Source organism: Rhinolophus sinicus, chromosome 5, assembly GCF_057876585.1.
Source record: "Rhinolophus sinicus isolate RSI-liver-muscle chromosome 5, RSI-T2T, whole genome shotgun sequence".
NCBI lineage: Eukaryota > Metazoa > Chordata > Mammalia > Chiroptera > Rhinolophidae > Rhinolophus > Rhinolophus sinicus.
Window position 1 is genome coordinate 20,890,777 of NC_142505.1, and position 26,977 is coordinate 20,917,753.

The window sequence follows — 26,977 nt, forward strand, 5'->3', positions numbered from 1 at the left end:
CAAAATAAAGAGACAAAGAAACATGTCCCAAATGAAAAAAAAAAAAAAAAAAAAGAACAAAACTCGAGAAAAACAACTAAATAAAATGGAGACAAGCAACCTTCCAGATGCAGAGTTCAAAACACTGGTTGTAAGGATGCTCAATGAACTCAGGGGAAGAGTAGATGAAATCAGTGAGAACATTAACAAAGAGATAGAAAACGTAAAAATGGAGATAGAAAACATAAAAAAGAAGCAGTCAGAAATGCAGAATATAATAAGTGAAGTGAAGAATGCATTAGAGGGAATCAAAGTAGATTATATGAAGCAGAGTAGTGAATCAACAATTTGGAAGTCAAGGCCATGGAAAAAACCCAATCAGAACAGCAAAAAGAAAGAAAGAATTTTTAAAAAGGAGGATAGTTTAAAGGACTCTGGGTCAACATCAAGTGTACCAATATTTGCATCATAGGGGTACCAAAGGGAGAAGAGAGAGCAAGGAATTAAAAACCTACTTAAAGAAACAGTGAGAGAAAACTTCCCTAACCTGGCGAAGGAAATAGACATACAAGTCCAGGAAGTGTGGAAAGTCCCAAACAGGGTGTACCCAAAGAGGCCCACAATAAGATACATAGTAAAAATGCCAAAGGTTGAAGACAAAGAGGGAATCTTTAAAAGCAACATGAGAAAAGCAGTTAGCTACCTACCATAAGACTGTCGGCTGATTTATTAACAGAAACTTTGCAGGACAGAACGGATTGGCAGAAAGTATTCAAAGTGATGAAAGCAAGGACCTACAACCAAGATTACTCTACCCAGCAAGGCTATCAATTAGAATCAAAGGACAGTTAAAGAGCTTCCCAGACAAGAAAAGACCAAAGTAGTTTATCATCACCAAACCAGTATTACAAGAAATGTTAGAGACTTCTTTAAGAAGAAGAAAAGATCAAAAATAGAAATAATTAAATGACAATAACTACATGCCTAGCAAAAATTACTTTAAATGTAAGTGGGTTAAATGCTCCAATCAAAAGACATAGGGTAGCTGAATGGATAAGAAAAAGACACACACACACACACGCTGCTTATAAGAGATATATTAGGCAACAAATACAGAATGGAGTCTGCACATGAATATCATAGAAATTATAAAAAGTACTTTAAGATATGTAACAAAAAAACAATAATATGCCACAGTGAGATACCATCTCACACCAATTAGGATGGCTACTATAAAATAAACAAACAAAAAAAAAAAAAAAAAAGAAGAAGAAGAAAAGAAAAATAACAAGTGTTGGTGAGCACGTAGAGAAATTGAAACCCTGTGTATTCTTGGTGGGAATGTCAAATGGTGCACCTGCTCTAGAAAACAGTATGAAGATTCTCAAAAAAATTAAAAATAGAATTGCCATTAGATCCAGCAATTCCACTTCTGGTTATAAACCCAAAGGAACTGAAAGTGGGGTCTTGAAAAGGTATTTGCACACCAATGTTCCCAGCAGTATTATTCACAATAGGCAAAAGGTGAAAACAACCTAAGTGTCCAGTGGCAGATGAATGGATAAACAAAAAGCAAACAGCGCCTCCAATAAGGGGTTAATATCCAAAATATATAAATAATTCGTGCAACTCAATAACAAAAAACAAACAATACAATTCAAAACTGGGCAGAGGACCTGAACAGACACTTCTCTCAAGAGGACATACAAATGGCCAACAGATATATGAAGGAATGCTCAACTTTACTAGCTATTAGAGAAATGCAAATCAAAACCACATGTGATACCACCCCACTACTGTTAGAATGGCTATCATCGACAAGACAAATAGTAACAGGTGTTGGAAAGGCTATGGAGAAAAAAGAACCCTCATACACTGTTGGGTGGAATGTAAATTGGTACATCTCTATGGAAAACAGTATGGAGGTTCCTCGAAAATTAAGAATAGAATTGCCATATGATGCAGCAATCCCTCTCTCCTGGGTATCTGAAAACATTTATCTATAAGGATATATGAGTATGTGTATCACGTACTCCGATGTTCATTGTAGCATTATTTACGGTGGCCAAGACATGGAAACAATTAAAGTGTCCTTCGATAGATGATTGGTACATATATACACAATGGAATACTATTCTGCCATTAGAAAAATGAAATACTGCCATTTGTGACAACATGGTTGGATCTTGAGATTATCATGCTAAGCGAAATAAATCAGACAGAAAAAGTCAAGAGCCACATGATTTAACTCACATGTGGGATATAAAACTGAATGCAACAAAGGAACAAAACAAACAAAGAAACAAAAACTCATAGACACAGACAACAGTTTGGTGATTACCAGAGGGTAAGGGGGAGGAGGAATGGTAGAAGAGGGTGAAGAGAGTCAAACATATAGTGATAGTAGGAGAACTGACAGTGGGTGGTGAGAACACAATGTGATATATAAATGATGTATTACAGAAATGCACACTTGAAACTTATGTAATTTTACTAACCATTGTCACCCCAATAAATTTAATTTTAAAAAATGTGGTATATACATGCAATGGACTATCACTCAGCCTTCGGAAGGAAGGAAATTCTGACATGAGCTATAACATGGATGAACCTTGAAGACATTATGCTAAGTGAAAGAAAGTCACAAAAGGACAAATACTGTATGACTCCACTAACAGGAGGCATCTAAAGTAGTCAAATGCATAGAGACAGAAAGTAGACTGCTAGTTGCAGGGGGCTGCAGGGAGGTGAAATTGGGGAGTTAATGTTTAATAGGCACAGAGTTTCAGTTTTATAAGATGAAAAGTTCTGGAGATGGATGGCAGTGATGGTTGTACAACAATGTGAATGTATTAATACTTAATACTACTGAGCTGTGCACTTAAACATGACTAAGATGGTAAATTTATGCTTATGTGTATTTTACCACAATTAAAAATTAAAAAATAAAAATAAACACATACCAGCTACCTCTACTTGCACATCTACTACATGCCAGACAGGAGATACTTTATTTAGACATTACTTTATTCAATCCTCATTATAATCTTGCAAAGGTATATAGTCCATCCACACTTCACAGCTGAGTAAGTTGAGGCTAAGATAAGTTAAATACCCTGACTGAGGTCATGCCGTGGGGCCAGACTCATCTGACTACAAGTTCCCGATCGCTCCAAGATGTCTGCTGCCTCCATTTGGGACCCTTGAGCTGCCAACAGTGCCTCAGAGAAAGACTCAGCAGGAATGAGAACTATCAGTACCTTTTCTTATTCTACTGCACCTAAAACCAGAGTAATTAGTAACCAAATGGAATACAGAACATTATTTCAAGATATTACTTTGACATGTGCAAAATCATATGTGTGTGTGTGTGCGCGCACACACATGTATGTGTATTAGTAAAAATTATTGGCATATCCTGTGGATTTTTTAAAAAAGTTTAATCTTGAATTCCATAGCTTAATAGGTTATATGTAAATATTTATTCATAGATACATTTCTTAAACCTTAATATTGTGGTAATGAAAACCAGAAAGAGCTTTGGACATTAATAATAAAGTTTTGGGGTTACAATTAGCATTAAAGAAAAATATATAGAAATTTATCAATACAGGACTAAAATTCACAATGAATATGTAAAACAAACAAAAAATAAATATTCACGAATATAAGAGTATGTAAATGTTTGCTATTTAAAAGCAAATTTTTCAATTAAACAAAATAAATCTGCATAAAATGTAAAAATCCAGAGGAGCAGGTTATTATATTTATACCTACAATTGGCTGGCCACATGTAAACTGCCCTCTTTCTTATGCTCAGTTCTGTGCTTGAAATAATCCCGTCTTCTGGAATACCCTTTCTCCCCATTGAGAATGTACAAGACCGCCCACCATCACAGACGATTCCTCCAACTAGGAGGAGAGTTGTAAATCCACAGTCATCTTAGGTCAAAGAATTTTCTTCTCTGTATTACGGTTACTTCTACATATGTCTAAGTAGACTACAGTGTGCCTTAAAGGCAAGGACCATGTTTTATACGAAGGAGGTACTGAACAGTTTTTTATAATTAATAAATGTACACGTATTTTATTCAAAATCTGATATGGATCTGAAATATACCTTTCAATGACCAGAACAAATCATTGTAAATTAATAATTAAAACACATAGAATAGTTACATGGTATAAGTTACTATATTGGATTGTGTGATATAAAACACTGTATGTCCTCAGAATTTCAGTTCCATTATTGATAAACCAGTAGTAATAATGATTACCTTTTTGGTATATTGTGAGATTTAAATAATATAATCTATGTGAATAAAGCTCTTAAAACAGTGTGTGGTTGATAATAATCAACAATGTTCTCTTTCATTTTAGCTAATAAAGACATTTTAGTTAGTGTGAGAGAGGGAGGGAGAGAGAGAGAGAGAGAGAGAGAGAGAGAGAGAGAGATCGAGATCTTAACCCTTGCAATACCAGGAAAAATAGTTTAGTGATAATATAATTCACTATAGTATCATCTTTTTAAGTGATTCCATCATTCTTCCTTTTAAACAAATAATTATTTTAGTCTTTTTTAACATAGTGGGAATAACTGATTAGTAATCATAAAATAGCAAAATATTTCAAGATTTAGGAAAAAAATAAGAGCACTGAAATCCAACAACACACTTTAGATTTATAAAAGGGCCCAGTAGAAACTGACAGTAATTACAAGACAGAATAAGTTTCGTTGTATCAAAAAAAATTTTCTCCTTGTTTTTTTAAAGATCTCTAATAACCATACAAGTCATGGTAAAATGTTAATCTTCACAAATAGCTAAAACTGCACACAAAAGAAATTCAAAAACTAAAATTAGATTTAATGGACCCTGATTGTATGCTAAGAAGTCACTGGAAATAGAATAGAAATTTGTTACGTTTCTCCTCAAAATATATGTCATTCTTACATAAAATTTTCAGTAGGGAGATTGATTGGGAATAGAAATGTCCAAACTGTTGTGCAAAGAACATTTTATGTTCAAAAGTTGTAGAACCGTCTCCCAATACAACAGAGGAGTGTTTTAGGGAGTATCAACAACCTGATTTTCAAATTCCAAAGGGAAATGCTGATGTAATACTTTAAAACATTACAATTACTAATGATTACCCTATTAATAACAGTAAGTCCATGTTCAACTTCAGCAACACCAACCACTTTCTAAGAGCTAGATTTTCTCTAGTGAGAAAGGTTTAATTTCCTCCCTTCAGAAATCTCCGCATGTAGGGACCCGCACATACAGAGTAGAAAGCAGTTATCAGGAAATGTAGATGTGGATAATTAAAAAGGCCTCTACTCCTCTTCTGAGCTATATCCACATCATATTTTTAAAGTGCAAAAAAGGAACTGCGGGTAGAAATTAAAAATGTTCTAAATGACTAGAGGTGGTTACACTTCATGACCTATAACAGACATTAATTTTTTTTATTTACAACCATATTAGAGAGGAGTACAAGTATTATCATAAATCAGGGTTTTCTCTTCTTTAAATAATTTTTTTAAAGCTTGTCTATTCACGGCCTCAGAAAAATTGTCAGTATGTGCTTCTTTAAATGTGACAGCTGAGAGCATTTTCTTAAAAAGATAAAGGACAGTCCAGTTTCCAGTCTGGCATGTAAGGAGCTTAGAAGTCACCACCCTGTCCTAACAAGTAAAAAGCTGAACAAACTGAAAATCAGTAACTCTTCTTAGATCCTTCAGAGAAATAAGGTCACAGAGCAAACTACTACCCTACAATTTGGAGGGACAAACAGGAGAATACAAAGAATCACAACTTACCAGAGCAGAAACCTCCACAAGAACTAGTGCCGGATCACAGTCTCACACTTCCTGACTTTAGCTTGTACTACAGGGCAACAATGATCAAAACAGCATGGTATTGGCAGAAAGACAGACACACAGACCAATGGAATAGAATTGAGAACCCAGAAGTAAACCCACATAAATATGGACAGATAATTTTTGACAAAGAAGTGAAAAACATACAATGGAGGAAAGACAGCCTCTTCAGTAATTCTCCCTCATGGTGCTGGGAGAATTGGAACGCCACGTGCAAAAGAATGAAACTGGACTTCTATCTGTCACCATGTACCAAAATTAATTCAAAATGGAGCAAAGACCTAAGCATAAGACCTGAAACAATAAACTGCACAGAAGAAAACATAGGTACTAAACTTATGGACCTTGGGTTCAAAGAGCATTTTATGAATTTGACTCCAAAGGCAAGGGAAGTAAAAGCTAAAATAAATGAATGGGACTATATCAAACTTAAAAGATTCTGCACAGCAAAAGAAACCATCGACAAAATAAAGAGGTAACCAACTGAATGGGAGAAGATTTTTGCAAACAGTACCTCCGATAAGGAGCTAATATCCAAAATATACAAGGAACTCATACAACTCAACAACAAAAACACAAACAACCCAACTGAAAAATGGGCAGAGGACCTGAAGAGACATTTCTCCAAAGAGAACATACAAATGGCAATAGACACATGAAAAAATACTCAACATCACTAATCATCAGAGAAATACAAATAAAAACCACAATGAGACATCACCTCACCCCAGTTAGAACAGCTATCATCAACAAGACAAATAGTAACAAGTGTTGGAGAGGCTGTGGAGAAAAAGGAACCCTCATTCACTGTTGGTGGGAATACACTAATCTTAGTGCAGCTGCTATGGAAGGCAGTGTGGAGGTTCCTCAAAAAACTAAGAATTGAATTACCATATGACCCAGCATCCCTCTCCTGGGTATCTACCCAAAAAGTCTGAAAATATTTATCCATAAAAACATGTGTGCTCCAATGTTCACTGCAGCTTTATTTACAGTGGCCAAAACATGGAACAACCAAAATGTCCTTCGATAGATGAATGGATAAAGAAGTTGTGGTATATATACACAATGGAATACTATTTGTCAGTGAGAAAAGATGAAATAGTACCATTTTTGACAACATGGATGGATCTTGAGATTATAATGCTAAGCGAAATAAGTCAGACAGAAAAAGTAGACAACCATATGATTTCACTGATGTGTGGTATATAAAACTGAAAACAACAAAAGAACAAGACAAACAAATGAAGGAACAAAAACACATAGACATAGACAATAGTTTAGGGGTTACCAGAAGGTAAGTGGGGAGGGGCTCTAGAAGAGGGCAAACAGGGTCTAATATATAGTGATGGAAAGAGAACTGACTCTGGGTGGTAAACAAACAATATGAGATATAGATAATGTGTTACAGAATTGTACACCTGAAATCTATGTAACTTCACTAACAGTTGTCACCCCAATAAACTTTAATTAAAAAAAAAAGAACTAGTACCAGGGCAGGAAAACATAGTTGTAATTAATGAATTTCTGGAGCCTCAGTGTGAACAAGCCTGAGAGATAAAAACTCTAGGGGGACCCAGTCATGGGAAGGGAGATGTACTTTTGTGAGTTTACTTCCAGGAGCTCTACCAGCCTCTCACAGTGAAGACTGGAGAAATATCCCCTTGAGTTTCAGGCACTGTGAGGAAAAAAAGAAACATTTTGAAATATGCCAGGGCATTCAGTTCTTCCAAAGAAGGCCTAACCTCAAGAGAAACTATTTTACTTGAGCATAACCTATTGTAGTTTTTTCAGAGCCTAACCAACTAGGGGGAAGGAAAATACGCAAATCCAGGTTGCTCTAGCCTACCCTATGAAAGAATGGAGACACACAACTCCAACTCCCTTTAGCCATCTTGTACTCCTTAAGGGGATTAAGAGAGAGAGAGAGAGAGAGAGAGAGAGAGAGAGAGAGAGAGAGAGAGAGAGAGAGAGACTTGTAAAGTTCAAAGCCCAGGACTGAGACCTGATCATAGGACTACCACAACATGCCTTACCACTATACTACTAAAGACCTATTTACTACAGCTCCTTTTACCCAATAAATACATCATGTTCACATTTCCACCCAAAATTACAAGGCATACTGAAAGGCAAAAAGCAGTCTGAAGTGACAGAGCAAGCATCAAAAGAAGATGCTGATATGTCAGAGATGTTGGAATTATTAAATTGTGAATTTAAAACATTTATGATTAATGTTTTAATCATTTAAGGGCTGTAATGTTAAAAGTAGACAATGTGCAAAAATAGATGGGAAATGTAAGAAGAGAGATGAAAATTGTAAGATGTAATAAAAAAGAAATGCTAGAGATCAAAATACTGTAACAGAAATGAAGAATGCTTTTAACGGGCTTATCAGTAGACTGGACACAGATGAGGAAAGAATCTGTGAAATTAAGTTTCTAAAACTGAAAAGCAGAGAGAAAAGATGGGAAAAAAAACAAACCCCAGAATATGCAAGATCTGTGTGACTACAGAAGTATAACATATGAATACCAAAGGAAAAGAGAGAACAGAACAGATGAAATATTTAAAGTAATAATAACTGACAACCTCCCCAAATTAATGCCAGGCATTAAACCACAGATCCAGGAAGCTCAGAGAATACCAAATAGGATAAATGCCAGTAAACACTATACCTAGGTATATCATATTTAAACTACAGAAAATCAAAGGTAAAGAAAAAATCTTGAAAGAAGCCAGAGAAGGGAAACTACCTTACCTATAAAGGAGCAAAGATAAGAATTTCATCCAAATTCTCCTCAAAAACCATACAAGGAAGAGAATGGAATGAAATATTCACAGTACTGAGAGGAAAAAGTCACCAAACTGGAATTCTGTACCCTGTGACCTTCCAAGAAATGTTGAAAGAGAGAAAATGATATGGATCAGAAACTCAGATCTACATAAAGAAAGGAAGAGATTAGAGAATGCCTAAATGAAAGCAAATAAAAACTTTTATTTTTTTGTATTTTTAAAGCATCTAACAGAAAAGTGTGTTTAAAATAATAGCAACAATATATTCGTGTGTGTGTGTGTGTGTGTGTGTGTGTGTGTGTGTGTGTAAGTCAAAGGAACAATAACAATGATATAAGGGAAAGAAGGAGGAATTAGGAAAATTTTGTTATTTAAGGTACATACATTGCTTATGAAGTAGTGTGGTGTTATTTGAAAGGGAGCTTGAATAACTTGTAAACGAATATTCTAAATTCTAGGAACACCACTTTAAAAAGTTAAAAAGTATAATTGACATGCTGAGAAAGGAGCAATAATAGAATTATACAAAATATTAAATTAAAACCACAATAAGCCAATAAAGAGTGGAAGAAAAAACAGAAACAAAGAACAGGGAAACAAATAGAAAACGGTAACAAATATGGTAGTTATTAATCTAGCTCTATCAATAACCACTTTAAATAACAACGGTCTAAAAACACCAATTAAAAGACAGAGAATGTCAGAGTGAATCAACAAACAGGACCGAATTATATGTTGTCTACAAAAAAAAAGACATATAGGTTAAAAGTAAAGAGAAAGAGAAAAATATACTATGTTAACACTCATCAAAAGAAAGCAGGAATAGCCATATTAATTTCAGACAGAGCAGACCAGAGAAAGGAAAGTTATCAAGGAATAAAGAGGAGCATTACATAATGATAAAGTGGTCAATACTTCAAAAAGACATAATGATCATTAATATGAAGGTGTCTAGCAGAAGAATGTCAAAATATGTGAGGCAACATTGATGGAACTTAAGGAGAAATAGATGAATTCACTATTATAACTGGAGATTTCAACACCCCTCTACCAGAAATGGACAGGTCCAGCAAGCAGAAAATCATTAAGGACACAGCTGAACTCAATATCATCAATCAACTGGATATAACTGACATCTATAGACTACTTCATTCAACAACAGCAGAATACACATTCTTCTCAAGCTCACTTGGAACATTCACCAAGACAGACTACATTCTGGGACACAAAACATACCTATGAGGCATGACAATTAAGTTCACGAACTCATCCTAGAAAAAGTGCTACATGCCTCATTGCTGAATATCACCATAGTCACCTTTGAAGCACTCCCCTTGGGAAGCAATGCACTGATACCAGTGCCTAGTCCACCCTTCAAAGCAATTTTGGAACTCTTTCTGGAATGGCCACCAGAGCTGTCGTCATATTACCTTTGATGTTTTGAATGTCATCAAAATGTCTTTCTCTCAATATATGCTTTATCTTCGGGTAAAGAAACAAGTCATTGGGGTCCAGATCAGGTGAGTAGGGAAGGTGTTCCAATATAGTTATTTGTTTACTGGCTAAAAACTCCCTCACAGACAGTGTCGTGTGAGCAGGTGCATTGTCATGATGCAAAAGCCATGAATTGTTGGCAAAAAGTTCATGTCGTCTAACTTTTTCCACACAGCCTTTTCAGCACTTCCAAATAGTAAATTTGGTTAACTGTTTGTCTAGTTGGTACAAATTCATAATGAATAATCCCTCTGATATCAAAAAAGGTTAGCAACATTGTTGCAACAGGTTCATGAACTTAATTGGCAGACCTCGTATAAAAAAACAGATACATAAAGTAGTCTGCTCTCGGATCACAATGGAATTAAACTAAAAATCAAAAACATATATATAACTGGAAAACACCAAAATGCTTAGTGATTAAACAGCACAATTCTAAATAACACAAGTCAAAAAAGACATCTCAAAAGAAATTTAAAAATATTATGAACTGAATGAAAATGAAAATACAGCTTATAAAAATTTGTGAGATGCAGCAAAAGCAGTGCTTACAGGGGAATTTATAGCATTGAATGCATATATTATGAAAGAACAAAGATTTAAAATCAGTAATCTAAGCTTCCACCTTAGAAAACTAGAAAAAGAAGAGCAAGTTGAATCTAAAGTAAACACAAGAAAATAAATAAAAATTAGAGCAGAAACCAATGAAATTAAACACAGGAAATCAGTAGAGAAAATAAAGACAATCAAAGTTGTTTCTTTGAAACAATCAGTAAAATCAATAAGCCTCTAGATAAGCTAACTAAACAGAAAGAGACAAAACATATGTTACTAATATCAAAAATGAAAGCAAGGAAATCACTATAGATCCTGTGAACACTAAAAGAATAATAAAGGAATGCTATGAGTAACTCTATTCCCACAAAGTTGATAACCTAGATGAAATGGACTAACTCCTTGAAAGACACAATCTGCCAAAAGTCACACAAAAGAAATAGACAACCTGAAGAGGCCAATACCTATTTTAAAAATTACAAATAGAGAGCATCATGCCCAGATGGGTTCAGTGGGAAATTCTACCAAACATTTAAGGAAAAAAAATTATACCAATTCTCTACAAACTCTTCCAGAAATAAAAGCAGAGGGAATGCTTCCTAACTCATTCAATGAGACCAGTATTATCCTAATACCAAAACCAAATAACTACATTACAGGAAAACTATAGACCAATATCTCTCATGAACGTAGATGCAAAAATTCTCAAGAAACTATCAGCAAATCAAGTCCAATAATATATAAAAAGAATTATGCACCACAACCAAGTAGGATTTATCCCAGGTATATAAGGCTGGTTCAACATTCAAAATAATTTAATATAATTCATGGCATCAACAGCCTAAAGTAGAAAAGTCACATGGTCATATCAATAAATGCAGATAAAGTACTTAATAAAATATAACACCCATTCATGATCAAAACTCTCAACAAAGTAGGACTGAGTGAAATTTCCTCAACTTGATAAGAAGAATCTACAAAAAACCCATAGTTAACATCACATGTAATGGTGAGAAACTTGAAGCTTTCCCACTAAGATCAGGAACAAGTCAAAATGTGCTCCCTCACTACTCTTTTCGATATTGTTTTGGAACTCCTAGCTCATACAATAAGACAAGAAAAAAAAAGGAAAGTTATACAGATTGGGAAGAAAAAAATAAAACTGACTTTGTTCATAGATGACATGATCATCTATGCAGAAAATCCAAAAGAAGTAAAAAAAAAGAAAAAAAAAGAAAAAATATATATACATACACACTCCTGAAACAAATAAGTGATTATAGCAGGATACAAGGTTAATATACAAAAGTCAATCACTTTCCTATTTACCAGCAATGAATAAGTAGAAATTGAAATTGAAAACATATTATTGTTTATTAATACCCCCCAAAATGAAATAGTTATGCATAAATCTAACAAAATATGGACAAGATCTATATAAGGAAAACTGAAAATTTCTGATGAAAAAAGAAATACATAAATGTACATACATTCCATGTTCATAGACAGGAAGCCTCAAAACTGTCAAGATGTCAGTTCTTCCCCAACTGATCATAGATTCAACACAATCACTATCAAAATCCCAGGAAGTTATTTTGTGGATATCAACAAGCTGATTCTAAAGTTTATATAGACAGGCAAAGGCCCAGAATAGTTAACGCAATGATGAAAATGACAAAGTTGGAGGACTGACTGCAAGACTTACAATAGAGCTATAATAATCAAGACAGTGAGTATTAGGAAATAAAAAATAGACCAATGAAACAGATTAGAGAGCCCAGAAATAAACTCATATAAATTTGGTCAACTGATCTTTGACAAAGAAGCAAAGACAATATAATGGAAAGAGGTATTTTCAACAAATGGGTGTTGGAACAAATAGATATCCACATGCCAAAAAACTGAATCTAGACACAGATCTTACATCTTTTGAGTTACACAAAAAGTAAGTCAAAATGGATTACACATATAAATTTAAAATGCATAACTATAAAATTCCTAGAGGGTAACATAGGAGAAAATCTAAAAGACCTGGGATATGCTAATGACTTTTTAGATACAACACCAAAGGCAAGGTCCATAAAATAAATAATTGATAAGCTGGATTCATTAAAATTAAAAACGTCTGCCTGCAAAGGACAGTGTCAAGAGAATGAGAAGATAATCCAGAGAGTGGGGAAAAATATTTGCAAAATACATATCTAATAAAGGACTGATATACAAAGAACACTTAAAACTCAACAAGAAGAAAATAAACAACTGGATTAAAAAATGGGCAATGAACAGACACTGCACCAAAGATTTACAGATGGCAACGAGCACATGAAAGGACGTTCATCATATGTCACTATGGAATTGCAAATTGAAACAATGAGATACTGCTATGTACCTAGTAGAAAGACCAAATCCAGAACACTAACAATACCAAATGCAGGTGAGGATGTGGAGCAATAGGAAATACCATTCATTGCTGGTGAGAATGCAAAATGGCACAGCCACTTTGGAAGGTAGTTTGGCAGTTTCTTATAAAACTAAAAATACTCTTACCATATGATTCAGTAGTTGTGCTCCTTGGTATTTACCCAAAGGAGTTGAAAACTGATGTCCACACAAAAACCTATACACAGATGTTTATAGTAACTTTACTCATAATTGTCAAAATTTGGAAACAGCCAAGATATCCTTCACTAGGTGAATGGATAAATAAACTGTGGTACACGCAAACAATGGAATGTTATCCAGTGCTAAAAAAGAAAAAAAAAAAAAAAAAAGAAAGCTACAAAGACATGGAGGAAACTTAAATGCTTACTACTAAGTGAAAGAAGCCATCTGAAAAGGCTATACCCTGTATGAGTCCAAATATATGACATTCTAGAAAAGACAAAACTATGGAGACAGTAAAAAGATCAGTGGCTGCCAGGTGTTGGCGGAAGGGTGGGAAAGAAGGAATGAATACGTGAAACATTGGGGATTTTTACACCAGTGAGACGATTCTGTATGATACTGTAATGGTGAATACATGTCATTATACATTTGTCCAAACCCATAGAATGTACAAACACAAAGAGTGAATCGTACGGTAAACTATGGATTTTGGGGGATAATGATGTGTCAGTGTTGCTTCATAGATTGTGACAAATGTGTCATTGTGGTGTGGGATGTTGCTATTGGTAGAGGTTGTATGTGGAGGGGCAGGGAGCATATGGGAACTCCATACTTTCTGCGTAATTTTGCTATGAACCTAAAACTGCTTTAAAACACAAAGTCTATTTAAAAAATAAGAATTCTGAAAAAAAAAGGTAGAGATAGGACATCCACTCTAAAACGTAGAACATGTAAGAAAATATTAATCCTACAGATAATACAAAATCCTAAAACTGAATTATAAAAAGACTGTTTAAAAATACAATTGCAATGAATGTTTTTATATAAGAAAAAGCTTTTTAGCCCCAGCAGAAGAGTCACTCATTTAGAATAATTGTTAATACAACAAAAGAGGTACACCCAAACCATGTGGACAGGACTTTGAAATTTATCATAGTATGACTGGGTCTATATTTACATATCATTTACTACAGATTTCAACAATAAAAGAGTTGTATCGAACATAATAGTGTGCCAATTTCTGCAGGGTAGGAAGAATTGAGGCCAAAAAATTAGTAGTAACTATTTCTGGATTGGAAGAAATTTTGAACTGAAGAAATCCTCCAAGTTTCTGGGATGAAATAAATGGTTTGCCTCTAAGTTACTCACCTTTTGTAAAATATCTGAATAATGGCTAATTATCTCTCAAAACTACTTTGAACACAGCAAAAAGCTTAACACGTACTAGAATTCACCCTGGCAGCTAAGCAGACACAGGGATTACATTGTCTATTTTGGCGATAGTGAACAGTGAATACAAAAGTGAGTGAGACTGTTATGGCAAAGACTGAACTCCCGAAAGTCTGTTCACGCCCCTCCATTTTGGCTACCTCAGAGAAAATGAAAAGCCTTTAGGTAAAAGTCTCTCAGTAATCAGGCTGGATTACATCAGACTCTGCATGTAAAAATCAGTAGACTTTCCACGAGACAATGATCTGTCACTGCAAACCAATGATAAATAACCACTCTCCAGACTCTCTGGACAAGCCAGGATGCCAAAGGACCCATACATGAATACCTGGCATACACAACAAGGGCAAAGACATAATTCCATAACTTATTGAGAGAGTGGGTCTACAGCTAGTGTAGCCCTAACTTTAAAAAGTAAATGACTATATTACTTCAAAGTATCAATGTTTAAAATAACTAAGTATTTCAAAGTTTATTTTGGTTACACAGAGAAATGGATAGTCCCGCAAAGCCTAAAATTGTATTCGTGACAACAGAGTGAGTTCAACCTTTACTGCAGATGATGGAGATAGTATATATTCAAGCACAAGGAATAAAATTGCATTTGCGGTAATAAATGTCTCTTTTCCTGGTCTCAGAGTAAACCAGAGTAGTTTTCATGTCATTCTTTTTCCGCTCTTTTCAAACCTACTTACTTACTTTACAAATCTAAACTTAGGTAGCTAGGTTAATATTTAAACTTTTTCTCAAATAAAATGTTTTCACCTGTAAGTTTTTAAAAATATACATTAAATTTTTCCAAAAGAGAAAAAATATTACTGCTACTTTAAAATTCAGTAAGGAACAAAGGCCAGATCCTCCCACAGAGTAATCTGTTTTAGAATTTAAGGTGATAAAGTGGAAAGGGGCCTTGTGAAATACAAAATTACTATTACTACCAAGCAGAAACATTTAAAAACGTATTTCAGTTTACTGAAAAACAACATTTTTACATGATGATCATCTTTTCTAAGTTTAATATGTTATACCTACTATAACCCTTATGATGAATTCATATAAAAAGCTATCCATAAACCATAATATTTATGAATCGAGAGCTTCCTTTAAAAATGACCTGAAATATTATATTTTGTCACCTAATTAAAGAGAACGCTGAAGGTTATTGTTTATCTCTGCCTTGAATTTATTTAAAAACAAAACATTTTGAGAAATACTTTGTTCTGAAATAATAGAGCATGTCCAAGTGAAAGTTTAACCCCAGGAATATATTTTAAAGCCATGGCTTCTAATTTTAAAATACATGCTTTGAAATACACAAGAGGACCTATGTAGATAATGTGAAAGCAAAGAAGAGGACAGAAGCGCTCATTAAAACCCTGCATTTAAACAGAGTGGGTGTGTAGACACTGAAAATAGTTTCAGAGAGTACAATACATACTACTAACCCATACAAAAATTTTTCGGTGGACAAAGATATGAAGAAAAAGAGAGAGATTTTTAAATATGCAAACACGACTTGGAAAGCATGCATCTGAAAAACATCCTTATTTTGGGGGTGGCAAAAAATTTTTAAAATCTTATACCCTGTTTTGACAGGCAGCACATTTCCAGTCGTTGCTCAGGAGAACATCGATAAAGGAGGTATGCTTCTTCTAGCGCACTTTTATACCACTTCTTTTTATTCTTACATATTCCTGGCTAGAGAAACACAGAAAAATAAGAAGATTCATTTTAAATATATAATGTTGTTTTAATATCCACTTGCTTTAGCTGTTGAGCTGGAACTAAATCTAATTTAAGTATTCTACTACATATTATTTAGACTTTGGTATCTGATTATTATTATATTATTATTTTAGAATACATCAAAGTTGTCTAAATTTTGCATGCTAATAGCCAAAGGGTCATATTCTTAATTCACTAAGATAATAGTTTAATATTACTTATATCATCCTTAATTATAAAAAGTTAAGACCACTAATATAACAAAGTACTCAATATTAATACATTTGTTGAATAATGTTGATTCCCTTTTAAGTAACATAACAATGATACTGAAGTAGTAGAAATTGAAAAGCCAAGTTTCTTATTGTAAGAAAATTGATTCAATTCACATCTAGTTTTGGTGTTATGGCAGATAGTCGACATATTCATGCAAGTTCCTTAAACTTTCTGTGCCTCAATTTCTTCACCTGTAAAACGTGGATAACAGTACAAACATCAAAAGGTCTTATGAGTATTAAATGAAATAATACATAGCAGTTTTCTGGAATACGAAGCACTCAATAAATGTTATTTTGCTTGAGTACAGCACTGTCTTTAAATGTTTATTTAGTTTTTAAAAATATATATTTTGAAAAGAAAAACAGAATCAAAGAATCTTTAGATTAAAAATAACTATATCTGGACCAGAAATTTGCCAATGTCATTTTAGAACTTGCTCAAAAAAGGTTTTTATAATATTTTTAAATGTTACAATTTATAAATGCATACCACCATTTTCTTTCCAAAAACTTTACCATCAAAAAATAGAGGTGTTGGGCAGCCGGATGGCTCAGTTGGTTAGAGCGCGAGCTCTGAGCATCAGGGTTGCCGGTTCGATTCCCGCACAGGTCAGTGAGCTGCACCCTCCACAGCTAGACTGAAGGACAACGACTTGGAGCTAAGTCCTTCGAGCATTTTTATTCTACTGTTCCCCAATAAAAATGTTTTTTAAAAAATAGGGGTGCTTATTCTATTAATCCACACTTGCCACTTGCACATAATGATCTTATCTTTATCTCAGATATAGAAGATAATTCATCCTTTACACAGAAATGTAAATCTATGTAACATCTATATTCAATTTATTCAGAGAATGAAACTATATATTTAAAGCTCTTCTCAAATTCCACCTCATTCTTGGGTCCCCAAATTAATATTAACTATATGGTTCCCATTACACTTAATATTTTCATTTAATTATTTATTACATTCTGACTTGCTTTTTAGTAATTTGCATTCACGACTGTCCCTGCCCATAAAATGAAAGGTCCTTGAAGATAGAGGCAACAAATAATATTCCATTTTTGCATCCTCTACAGTACCTATTTGCCGAATCTCTCTGCATGTTATGTAAGAATTCAGATGGTGGTTTTTAAATTGCATGTGGTCCTGGACACTGATTTATTTGGCATAAAAGCAGTAAAACAATATAAGCAAACAAACATCTAGTTTTATACACAGAATCTTTAAATTTCATTGTGATTTCATAGGAAAAAAGATGAAATGACAGACAGATACAATTCAATAAACATTAGAAAATGTATGCTAAAATAAGGATATCTAAGCTAGCATTTGCAGATTTAAGACATTTCTGCAACTCAAATACTATAATGACGTAAAACAAAAATGTATAGTGAAAAATCCCCTAAAAGCTGATACAGCACTAGACAATTGAAGTTAAGGAAATTTCTTAAGAGAAACCAATACAATATATAGCTAAAGTAAACTTCGGTGAGTTGGGGAACTGAAGAGATTTTTTTTTAATTAAATTTATTGGGGTGACATTGGTTAATAAAATTATATAGGTTGAAGAGCATTTTTAAAAATCTGTGCCTGAGTGTCAAGAATTTATCAGTAAGTATGTGCCACCTAGTGGTAATACCATTAAACATCTTCTAAGAAGCAAAAAGTTAACTCTTAACAAAGAATTTTGAATTCCAGAATTAGGCTCAGCTGTGCATTGTATTTTTTAATTAGTTTGTTTTTTAATTGAAAAAGTGATAGGTGCACATTCTAAAAGTATAGAATGTGCCTCCCTACCCATCCCTCATACTGTTTCCCCCAAAGGCACCCATTGTTACCAGTTTCTTTCAGTCTTCCAGCAGTATTGCATGTATCTACAAGGATTTACATCATTTATATAAATATATCTATTTTTTAAAACTCCTATAGTTACATATACTTTGAGTTTTTCCATTTGTCTGGCATATTTCTTAATGATTCAACATATTCTAGACCCTCTATGTCAATCATTGAAGAAAACAGACAAAGCTTACATTCTAGCCAGTGAAACAGACAATCTACAATAAGCATAACAAATAAGGCTACAGCATGGTAGAAGAGGTTATATGTGTAAGTATTGTGTAATAAAGAAAATGTAAGGCAACAAAATGGTCAGGGTAAATCTCTTTGAAAAGGTGACATTTGAGCAAAGAACTGAGAAGGTCAGGGAGTTAGCCATGTAGATGTCCAAGGCAAGAGCATTCCACACAAAGAAAAATGCTATAAGGTAGGAGAATACAAGTATATTCAAGTAGCATCAGAGAAGCCAAGGTGGCTAAAGTTGAACGACGGAGAGGGAGAGCAACAGGGAATGGTGTCAGAAAATCAACAGGGACCAGATCCTGGATGTCCTTTCAGGTCATTGTAAGGACTCCGACTTTTACTGGGTGAAATGGGAACCATTGCAGAGTTCTGAGCAGAATATCATTTGATTTGATGTTTTAAAACAATCATTCTGGCTGTTTTAACGAGAGTAGACTATACAGAGGCAATTACAGATGTAGGACAACAGGCTGTTGCAATAATCCAGGCAAGAAATGATGGTTGTGTAGACCAGGGTCGCAGCATCCTTTGTAGTGAAAAGTGTTAGGATTCTGGATATAATTTGAAGTTAGAGAAAAAAGAATTTCCTGACTAACTGAAAACTAGCTGTGAGAGAAAGAGAGGATGCCTCTACGGCTTTTGGACTGAGCAAACAGAAGGTTGGAATTTGCTGTCTACTGAGATGGGGAAGGCTGTCAAGGAAGTGAGCTTTGAGGGAAAGATCAAGAATTCAGACACACTGTCAGTAATACTGTAATAACTACGAACGGTGCCAGGTGGGTACTAGACTCATCAGGGGGACCACTTTATAAGCTACATAAATGTCTAACCACTATGTTGTACACCTGAAACTAATATAATACTGAATGTCAACTGTAAATGAAAAAAAAGAAAAAAAGAATTCAGATATGTTGAGTATGTGATGTCTATTATGACATCCAAGTGGAGATACCCAGTAGCCATTTGAGAAGGGAATTCAGGAAGAGAACTGAACTGCAGATAAAACTTAGAAATCATATCAGCACACACAGTATCTAAAGACAAGGAACTGGATAAGATAATCAAGGGACTACTTATTATGGATTTATCTGGCAAATGCCCTAGTGATGGATGTTTAAATTGTTTCTAATATTGTGTAATTTGAAACAATGCTGCAGTGAAAAATTTTTGAACACACAATGCAATATATGGATGATATATTATAGAAATGTACACTTGAAACCTATATACATTTACTAACCAATGTCACCCCATTAAATTTAATACCTATATATTTTTTAAATTGTTATTTTACCCATGTATAAGTGTATTGAAGGATATATGCCTAGGCATTAAATTACTAGGTTTATTAGGTATATTTAGGTATATTTTAAATTTTGAAGCTATTGTGAAATCAACTCTTGAATGAAGTGGTCACAGTTTACATTGCCACAAATAATATGTTTCCTCCCACCCTAGAGAACATTTCTATTACCAATCTTTCAGACTTCTGTGAATATTTTTCAGGGAAAAATTGTTATTTCCTTTTTTATTATCATTTTCACTTCTTAAATTCAGTAATTATAAGCAATTTTTCATATTTTTCCAGGTTTACTGAGATAACAACAGATACGTAACATTGTGTAAATTTAAGGAGTACATGATCTGATATACATATATATCAAATAATGATTTGATATACATATATAAATGATTACCATATTAAGGTTAGTTAACACCTTTATCAACATACATAATAAACTTTCTGTGTATGTACATGATGAGAACACTTAAGACCTACTCTCTTAGCAACTTTCAAGTATATATTATAATATTGTTAACTGTAGTTACCATGCTCTGTATTACGAGGTCTGACAATTACGTTCGCGAACTTGTTGCAATGATGTTGTTAACGTTATTTGATATCAGAGGGATTATTCATTATGAATTTGTACCAACTGGACAAATATTTAACCAAGTTTACTATTTGGAAGTGATGAAAAGGTGGCGTGTAAAAGTTAGATGACTTGAACTTTTCACCAACAATTCAAGGCTCTTGCACACAACAAGGCACCAGCTCACACAGCACTGTCTGTGAGGGAGTTTTTAGCCAGTAAACAAATAACTGCATTGGAACACCCTCCCTACTCACCTGATCAGGCCCCCAGTAACTTCTTTCTTTACCTGAAGATAAAGGAAATATTGAAAGAAAGCATTTTGATGACATTCCCAGGACATCAAGGGTAATACAATGACAGCTCTGATGGCCATTCCAGAAAAAGAGTTCCAAAATTGCTTTGAAGCAATTTTGGACTGGGTGGATTGGGTGGACTGGGTGCTGGCATTGGTGCATAGTTTCCCAAGGGGAGTACTTGGAAGGTGACCGTAGTGAGACTCAGCAATGAGGTATATAGCACTTTTTCTAGGATGAGTTCGCAAACTTAATTGTCTGACCTTGTAGATCCCAGAACTTATTCATCAATGTTTCATATTTTAAAAAGCCATTTATATTTTCTTTTCTTATATGGAATGACTGTTCAAGTCCTGAGTTAATATTTATATTGATCTTTTTCTTATTGATGTATAAGAAATTTTTAGATATTAAAAAAGTAGTCCTTTGTTATATGTATTTTAAGTATTTCCTGTTTATGGTTTATATTTTAGTATTTTTGTATTTCCTTTTTTCTCAATTTAAACCTTTCATTCTTGAGCCGGCTCAGTGGCTCAGGTGGTTGGAGCTCCCTGCTCCTAATTCCAAAGGCTGCCGGTTCGATTCCCACATGGGCCCGTGGGCTCTCAACCACAAGGTTGCCAGTTCAATTCCTGGAGTCCAGCAAGGGATGGTGGGCTCCGCCCCTTGCAGCTAGCAACCGCAACTGGACCTGGAGCTGAGCTGCACCCTCCACAACTAAGACTGAAAGGACAACAACTTGACTTGGAAAAAAGTTCTGGAAGTACACACTGTTCCCCAATAAAGTCCTGTTCCCCTTCCCCAATAAAATCTTGAAAAAAAAACAAAAAACCTTTCATTCTTTTAGAACTAATTTGAATGTGAGATGTAAGGTATTTTTTTCTGAAGTAGCTAGCTATGAGTACCCATACAATTTATTAAACAACTTTTCTTTAATTATTTGAATACAACCTTAACCACTAACTGTATTTCCAAGTACTCTTGAGTCTATTTTTGAACTCTACACTGTTCTATCATTCTGTGAAATCACTGTTAATACCAAGCTGCTTTAATTAATGGGAATTTATTATAATTTTGTATTTTATAGGTCTAACTACCTCTTCTATATTTAATTTTCCTACAAATTTTAGAATTAGTGTTTTTAATCCTTCTTAAAATTGAGATTGTATTAAATTTACAAAATTAACTTTGGAAGAATTGACATCTTTCCATATTAAATCTGTCAAACCAAGAAGAGTTTTAAATCTTTCCATTTACTTAGGTTTTATTTTCTGTATCTTAGTAGCATGGTAGGGTTTATTCATACATATCTTGCACATGCTTCTTAATCATTCTCCAGTGTATTATATATGTTATGTTGCTATTATAAATGGGAACTTTTATCCCATATTTTCACACTGGTTAACTCTGTATAGTAACATCATCCAAAGACATTTCTGTATATTCAACTTCAAACTTTTTATATTCTCATGTAAATTGGGGTATGGGGTGCCAAGCCAGTTTTGGCACCTCCTTTGTATGTCCTGCATATAGTCTTGTACCTCAGTTTGCAATGTGAAAATAATTTTTGTCCTCAGATTTTGTAGTTTTAAAGACTATGTCTTTCACTAAAACCTGAATATATCTAATAATTTTAGAACTTTGAAATTATCTTATCTCCCATCCCAAAACAAAACAAAACACAGATATGTTTTTAAACGCGCTTGTTTAAGAAGGAAATTTTCAAGGCAGCTCTTGAGCAAACTTTCAAGGAGCTAAAAGCTTATAAGTCAAAGATGAAGATCAATGACTTCAGATGAGACTATAGGAAGGGCTGGACATCTTCAAATCCCAGTCAATTCTATGACCCCAAGAAGGAGGATTATGTCGTGTGTGTGTGTGTGTGTTTTTAATATTACTTTGGCAAATTGAGTTTTCTTAATCAATTTTATTAAATTTGGAGTGGAGAGAAAAAATAACTAATTATTCTGTAAAGAGAAGGATGACATATTTGTCTGAATTTATGACTGTAACTAATATAATTCTTGCCAGATGTATTCTTGATAGATGAAAAAACATGTAAATATTTGAAGTAAGGATGAGATTTGAGACTAAACAAATGGATAGACAGGGATAGTGCCCTATGTCTGAGAAAATTCTTGGCTGTGTCCAAAACTGTAAAGTTTGTAAACTACTGTGCTATGTGATCTTGTTTCAATCAAGTGTTACTGGCTGACTGAAGGCCTTAATATCGTTGTTACACTTTCCAGTGTTTGAGGAAGAAGTTGAAGTCCCTTCTCAGTAACTTTTGACTCAATGAATAAGGTTGTTTCTATCACCACATACTAACAAGGAGTGGCAAATTCAAGGAAAAGAACACATATGTGATTGTCCACTCAGTAAGGCCAGTGGAGAGAAATCTGCAATGTGGTAGAAATTCATGTCTTTTGTTGCTTTGTATTTTAAGATTGCTTATCCACATGAGAATTAATCAAGATATAGTAGCCTGGAGTTGTAGCAGCATAAATTTTACTCCTCAAACTTGAATGTATAAATAGGATCACATTACCTTATTTTTGCTAAATAAAATTGAATGAGACAGCCCTCATTCAACAAGAATGATTGAACTTAGTCATTTTGGGGGCCACCTCTTACTTTCCCTAGGTTCACATAAATTGGAAAAAAATAAATGGTACCTGAAGACTAAAGACAGATCATTCCTCTTCAATCTATAATAACTACATGAATAACATCTTTGTTCAAGTCCCTTAAAGTCAGGCAGTCTAAAGAATCCTTGCAGAGGCTGGGAACCTGGAAGGGATGGCTTCAGTATCCCTGGGTGCACTCTCCCTGGGTGTACCACACTGCTATCCTTCTCCAAGGTACCGCCTCTACCCGAGGCACTGACAGACCAGTCAGTCCTCTTCCAAGTCTGGCAGAAGCTCTTCTCTGCCTTGCTGCTCCTGCCTGTCCCTCTCCGAGGCACTGGCCTCTCCTTTCCCAGTTCACCCTTCCCATGCTCAGAAAACTCAGGTCAAGTAGACAGACAAGCTCTGCTTTTGATCCCCCCACCGGGAAACTCCCGAGACATGTGAACACTAGGGGTCTTGACTACTTTTTGGAATAAAGGAGAGGGAAAAATACAATAAAACAGAATCATTATTAACCAACCCCTGGTGTTTGGTTGGCTGTAGGGAAGAATATGCTGGCTAAGGGATTTTGAATATTAGAATAAAAGGCAGGTGGTAGTCTTTCCTCTGCACCCCTTGTCATCCTACTCCTTCACTCTACCTATTCCTCTTCCTTAATTTTTTCCCAGTGCACTCAGCAACAACTAACATACCATATCTTCGTTTATTTATTTGTTCGTTTACTATATATCTTATCCCACTAATTTAAGTCTCATGAGGGCACTTAAATTGTGTCTGTTTTGTTCACTTCTGAGCCTAGAAGAGTTGCATATAATAGGAGCTCAGTAAATATTTATTAAGTAAAGACACATACGGGCTTTTTTATTTTCAGGGTGGCATGGATAAAAGCCAGTCGGAAAATTGGTCATGAAAATGAAAGTCTGCTACATTTGAATCCTGAATTATATGATTATCCTTAAAAAGATAAAAGAAAAATTTATAAATATGATGACTATCTGCCATTATCATATAGTGGTATCACTTCAAAGATAATATAGAACTTCATTTTGGGATAGAATTCAAATCTATAAAGTACCTCATGGGCCACTGATTTATCTTATTATAGTAGTAGTATTTTTTTCTTGAAAAAGTGTCTAACTTCAAGGACTTTGAATGGTATGTAAAAAATAGTACCTAATTTTAAAATTAAAGTAATTCAATCAAATGCTTCTTCATATGGCTGATTTGGGGGATGGTAGAGCCTTACAACAGTCCTGTAGGTACAACGGTAGCATATACAATCCAAAAGTACCAATTTCAATTTTGATTATATCAATATTAAAGTTAACTGCAAAATAAGTACTTACAATTTAGAAAATTTATCTTTTAGACACTATTGCGCACATGTTAAAAATCTGGGAAACCAGAATTGTAAGTACTTAGCCTGCTTTATTGAGCTTCATAAATTCATTGAAATGACTTCAAATATTGACCATTACTTTAAGTTATTTCTTACATAATGTGCCTTTTAAAATATGGGGATATAAGCCACAGATTTCATAATCTAAAGAAATATATAATAATTTTCCTTTGGAATGCATCCCCGCTAAATGAGGATCGACACTGCCGCCTATTATAAAGTACTCTGCCTGGTGATTTACGTCAATGGCTGCTGCTTATACATTCAAACTTGCAGTGTAGCTCACTGACTAGCCATGTATTGCCCCGATGCATCATTCTATTTACTATCATGCCAAAACCATCGCTCTTCTCCTCTGTTGGGCAGATTGTTTTCACTTAAAGCAATTCAGTAGAAAGTTAATCACAAGGGTATCTTGTCTTCCTTAAATTGGATTTCTACAACAGCAACCAGTAATCTAAACTGTAAGAGCATTCCCGTCCCTTTGATGCAAAGCAGAAGACAGTCACATCACACCCATGTGTACCCGACACTGCCTGGCTTCCTAGTATCTGCCTCCCCAATCAACTGATTGTTGATAGATTTCAACAATCAATTCTTACTCTGTTTAAGTTTCCTTAGACATAAATACGAATTTTGCTTACTCTAATTCCACAAGATTTTAAGATCAAAATAACTTTGCCCCACTCCCACACCACCAGAAAGTGAGAACCAGATAACTGAAACCAAAAAAAAGTTCTAGCTCTGTTTAGTCTGATCCTTTACATCAGTCTGAGAAATAATACTGAGAATTCAATGACTACTAGGGACAAATTAGGTAGAAAAGAAACAATAGGGAATATTTACAGTGTGATTCCATTACTTGGCATGGAATACTGGGATTTTGTGTTTGAATTCTATAGCAAAGTTACCAATACTGGTATTGAGTACTCCCTACAACGATGGGGACGGGAGAAGGAGTAGAAAGCCAAACCATTTAAGATAAAATAGCCCCAATGGACAAATCAGAAAAATCACAGGCTACTAGACAAGCTTTTTATTAACCTAGACTTTAACATATATTTACTAAGTATTTTGAATATCTAAGCTCTTTTCCTATCAAGATGGAATACACAATGCTATACTCTGTGGTTGTTGCTAGTTTTTTTTAAAGAAGCCCAGTCTTACATTTTAGGCTAGTTTATTATCTGGACTCACATCCTTTAGAAATCAATTTTTATATAACAAATATATCAGTCATTTAAGATGATGGACCTGAAATCAAATTTTGAGAGTAGGAGAGAGAAAAGTAAGAGGGCTCCACTTGTCACAGCAGGGAGAAAATCAGCCACCCTCCAAGAAAAACTATTTAAAGGGAAAAGAGAGTCTAACATCACAATTTTGTTGAAGATTTGCCTGGCTTCTTTAGCACCACAAACTCAAAAACACATTCATTTATTCCACAAATGAAACACAACAAAAATACACATTTTCATGAATATCTTCTTTGGCTAATTCCAGTAAACACAGAATATAGGTATTTATGGGGAAATAATCTGCTATACAGTGGTTTTTGAGGTTCACTAAGGAACTAAACAGATTCTCATAACACTCTCCAGTATATAGGTTCAGGAATATATATGTATTTCCAGTCTTATTGAGAAATAATTGACATACATCACTGTGTAAGTTTAAGGCATAGAGTATGATAGTTTAATTTAAATGTATTGTAAAATGATTACCATAATAGGTTCAGGTAACATCTACCAACTCATATAGTAAAAAAAAGAAAAGGAAAAAAAAAGAAAAACAATTTTTTCCCTTTGGACGAGAACTTTTAGGATTAACTCTCTTAACAACTTTCCTATATATCGTATACAGCAGTGTTAACTCTAGTCATCATGATGCACATGATCCCCCTAGAATTTACTTCTCTTATAACTGAAAGTTTGTACCTTTTTACCATCTTCCTCCAATTCCCCCACCAACCACCCCCCACCTCCCACCCCCGCTTCTGGTCGCCACAAGTCTAATCTTTTGTTTTTTCTATGAGTTTGGGGGTGGGGGGGGTTTAATTCCACGTATAAGTGAGATCAGGCAGTATTTGTCTTTCTCTGTCTGACTTCACTTAGCATAATGCCTTAAAGTAAATCCATGTTGTCACAAATGCT

The 26,977-nt window shown here is 34.4% G+C and overlaps 1 protein-coding gene across 5 annotated transcripts in view; it reads right to left on the reverse strand.

Annotated features, from left to right (window-relative positions):
* The window catches only part of ZCWPW2 (zinc finger CW-type and PWWP domain containing 2), a 130,559-nt gene that overhangs the window by 38,848 nt on the left and 64,734 nt on the right, over positions 1-26,977 (reverse strand). For all 5 annotated transcript variants that reach the window (XM_088798303.1, XM_088798302.1, XM_088798301.1 and 2 more), the window contains one exon: positions 16,123-16,237. In XM_088798303.1, the coding sequence (XP_088654429.1) occupies positions 16,123-16,237 (115 nt within the window). The remainder of the gene's footprint in view (positions 1-16,122; positions 16,238-26,977) is intronic.